Source organism: Impatiens glandulifera, chromosome 1 (genome assembly GCF_907164915.1).
Source record: "Impatiens glandulifera chromosome 1, dImpGla2.1, whole genome shotgun sequence".
NCBI lineage: Eukaryota > Viridiplantae > Streptophyta > Magnoliopsida > Ericales > Balsaminaceae > Impatiens > Impatiens glandulifera.
In genome coordinates this window covers 53661788-53665497 of record NC_061862.1, presented here as the reverse complement: position 1 = coordinate 53665497, position 3710 = coordinate 53661788, and the positions used below count along the sequence as shown (strand labels likewise).

Below are 3710 nucleotides of genomic sequence, written 5' to 3'. Positions count from 1 at the left end.
TACAAAATTATCAATCTTTATAATATAACATATAAAATAACAAGTTAAAAAAAAAAAGAACCATTTGACCCTCAAACGTCAGTGGAGCTTTACGTGACCGACTCTGAATTCTACCAACATATTCGAATAATATGAGTAACAATCGACCCACCTATACCTGAAAGCATTACTCATATTACAAAATTCGAAAAGACAAATTGAATTCGAATAAACAAGATGTTGTATTTATAAAAAAACACCAAATCTATACCTGAAAGTATTACTCATATTATAAAATTCGAGAAGACAAATTGAATTCGAATAAACAAGATGTTGTATTTATAAAAAAAAACACCAAATCAAATTTGAATGATATAATAAAAAACGACTCACTCTTTTAATGATTTTTCAATGTAAAGGCCAAGAAAAGAAAGAGTTACGAGGGTTTTTTTGTAATTAAAAAAATATTAATATTTTTAAACTATTAACATTATTAATATATATTTTATTTTTTAACTACTCATTAAAATTAAAATAGACAATTAAAAAAATGCTTATTAAGAAATCGAAGGTAAGAGTAGTCATAGTTACTGCATTAAAAAAACAAATTTATATATATTTATTTAAGAAAAAAATATACATTATTTTCATTACAAGTTAAAAAAATTAATTGATATATTAGATTAGTTATATTAACAAAATAAATGTTGTTACAATAGAAGTAACAATTTGAATTGAATATATAAAAATGGTAAGATCTATTTACCATTAAAATTTGTCAATATTTTAGTCTAAATATTTTATAAAGTTAAAATAATTTATTTTTTATAAAAGTTATCAATAGTTTAAATTAAAACTTAGACCTCATTTAGTTGACTACAAACAAGAGTGTCACTTTACTCTAGATTTTGACATCCATATTCTTCCATAGAATCCGACATTGATTAAAAGATTTAAAGACTTTGATTCAAACCTATTGAAAAGATTTAAAACGTCTTTGATTAAAAACTATTGAAAAGATTTAATACAGACAGTTTATGCAAAATTTCTTACTAAAATAAATTGATTACTTCTCAAAAATGCAAATTTCACACAAACTCCAACAACCCGCAAAAAGGAAAAGAATATCAAAAATCTCAGCCCATATCAACCAAGGCTAGAGGATAATTAGAAAAAACCCAACATAGAATATCCAAATCAAATAGAAAAAAAAAATAAAAATTTCGTCACACAAAGATATTTTGTTTTCAATCATTCTTCTAAGCATCAACTTCTTCCTCTTCTTCCTCGTCTTCATCATCTTCATCATCATCATCATCTTCATCATTGTCTTCACCATCATCAACAGCAACCTCAAACTCATCATCACTTGCAGCTTCCCCAGTATACCATGAAACAGCTCGTGGAATTATATCTTCAAGAATGGTAGAACTGCAACATTCAACAATCTTATGTCAGTTGTGACTAAAAATACCATATGACCTTGTTCATCAAGGTGTTCTGTGTGACAAAGATATTGATTCTAAACCAAAGTAGCAATAACTTACCCAACATCATAGTCTTGTTCCAATTGGTCCTGAAGTTCTTCAACCTGATTTATAGAGATTATAAGATGAGAAATTAGATGTTTAGCCTAGTAAAAAAGTTTTTATATAGTAGTGAGTAAGAACTCACAGCATCACTGTCAATGTCCTCATCATCATCATCAGGAATCTGTGGAGGATTAAAGAAGTGGAAGAAACTCTCGCAATTCTCAATCTTTGTGATAGGTTTTGTATTCTTAGATCCTTTCTTTGGCTTCTTCTTGAGAGTTTTCTGAGTCAAGCACTTTCCTGGTAACCATTCAATCGGAGTCCTATCCAAAACCCAAGAAAGTCAGTATATGAGTTGATTCAAAGAAATGATAATAAAACATGGAAAACATGCACATTGGAGAGAATTAAAACCTACCCAATTGCTTTCTCCAATATATCTTCCTCTTCATTAATCATGTGATAGGCTTTAGTTAGAATGGTGTTCTTGAAGAAAGGATTGGGATCAAAGGAGAATGTAAGCTTAAAACCCTGGGCACCCTCAAGTTTACACCATGTAATGTCTTTAAGATATTTGAGAGCCTCTTCATCAAGCTCTGTTATCTACATCAACATCAACATCAGAATGTGTAAGATTTCATCTATAAGCTAGAGGCAAACAAAATTATCAAAATTTATCTTGTTTAACTACCTCTTCAGCCAACACTTCATTATTTTTCATCGCAATAAGCCAAAAACTGGGCACCCCTTTCTCTGCAAAACAAGACAATTATGGAGGCATTAGATAAAATCAAAACATGAAGATATATATCAAGACAATGTGATAACTACCTTCAGCTTCTTTATCTTCATCCTTTTTCCCCTCATTAGTAACACCATCAACTTCAATAGTACCAATCAGAACACCACTTCTCTGAAAAATTCCCAAAAGATTTCAAATGTGTAAAAAACTGCCCATAAAAAACACATCCAATCCCTATCTCCATATTCTATTTCGAAATTCGATCAACTAATTAACATTAAAACAATCAGATGACTGAAATCATGAAGCCACATACTTTTGCATAAAGAGGCTCATAGAGCTTCTCATACTTAGCCTCCAATATTATTCTCTCCTCTACAAACTTTGTCTTCAATTCATCATGTTGGCTCTGAAATTGAAGATCAGTTTGTCAAATAATCATATAATTCACAAAACCAAGTTAATTCCATAGAACTAAGTATAACCTGGAGTTCCCTGAGATACTCTACACGCTTCCTAACATTAGGTGTTAAATCATCAAGAATTTCCAATTTCTTATCAGCCAATTCTAGAATTGTCTTCTGTCAAAACGAAACAAAGTTCATATCAATCCTCATATGAATTCCAAGTTTAAAATCCTCCAATAGAAACTAATTTTCGCCCTATCTAACAAAAAATAAAACTACCCAGTACCTTTAAATCATTCACAAGACCTTCGCGATCCTCTACACTTAGAGCTACATGCAAAAAAAAAACAATCAAATCAATAAAAAACAGAAGAAAAACAATGAAAATTTACAATCTTAGTACCTGCGGCGGCGGCAGATATATCTAGGGCATCTGTGTTTCCGTTACTCATTCTTAAAACGAAAAAAGAAAACACTAAAACCCTGTTGTGCGACAGATAGATAGAAGATGGAGTCAAAGAGAAGGACGAATATGTGAGAAGAAGAAGGCGGCCTATATATAGGGGGACGATTGAGGAGAAACTGAATGAGAATAATATTAAGGTCTTGTTTGTTTGATTAATTGACAAAACACAATCTGTCAAATTAAAATAATAAATGACTTACTTTTGGTAAAAGATGATTTTCTACATTATTATCAAAATTCTAGTGTAACTTTTTTTGTTTTATTTTATATAAAAAATATTTTACAGATCATAATTGAGATTATCATGTGATTTTTTTATTTGACTTATATTCTTATTTAATAAGTATTATTTTATTTGAATTGTTATTAGAAAATTTTACATTATTATATTAATTAAAATCAAAATAAAAAATAATTTATGATATTCATATTAAGTGTCAAACTAGAATTCGTCACAAAGCATGTATTCTTTTTTTTTTTTTTTTTTTTTTTTGAATTGATCAAAATCATATTTGGTTGAAAATTTGTAATAAAAATTTTTTTTTAACACAAATTTAAGTTTTAAAATTTCATAAGTGAAAAAT

The 3710-nt window shown here is 28.7% G+C and overlaps 1 protein-coding gene across 1 annotated transcript; it reads right to left on the bottom strand.

Moving 5' to 3' along the window:
- Positions 1-1008: 1008 nt before the first annotated feature.
- LOC124921170 (nucleosome assembly protein 1;4-like) lies at positions 1009-3174 on the bottom strand. Its single transcript, XM_047461793.1, has 10 exons — positions 3064-3174; positions 2947-2990; positions 2739-2834; positions 2570-2662; positions 2343-2424; positions 2203-2264; positions 1930-2114; positions 1654-1834; positions 1527-1570; positions 1009-1410 (listed from the first exon to the last, which is right to left on the bottom strand). Exons 1-10 carry the CDS (start codon positions 3110-3112, stop codon positions 1239-1241), a joined length of 1008 nt encoding a protein of 335 aa, XP_047317749.1. The 5' UTR covers positions 3113-3174; the 3' UTR covers positions 1009-1238.
- Between the last annotated feature and the right edge of the window lie 536 nt (positions 3175-3710).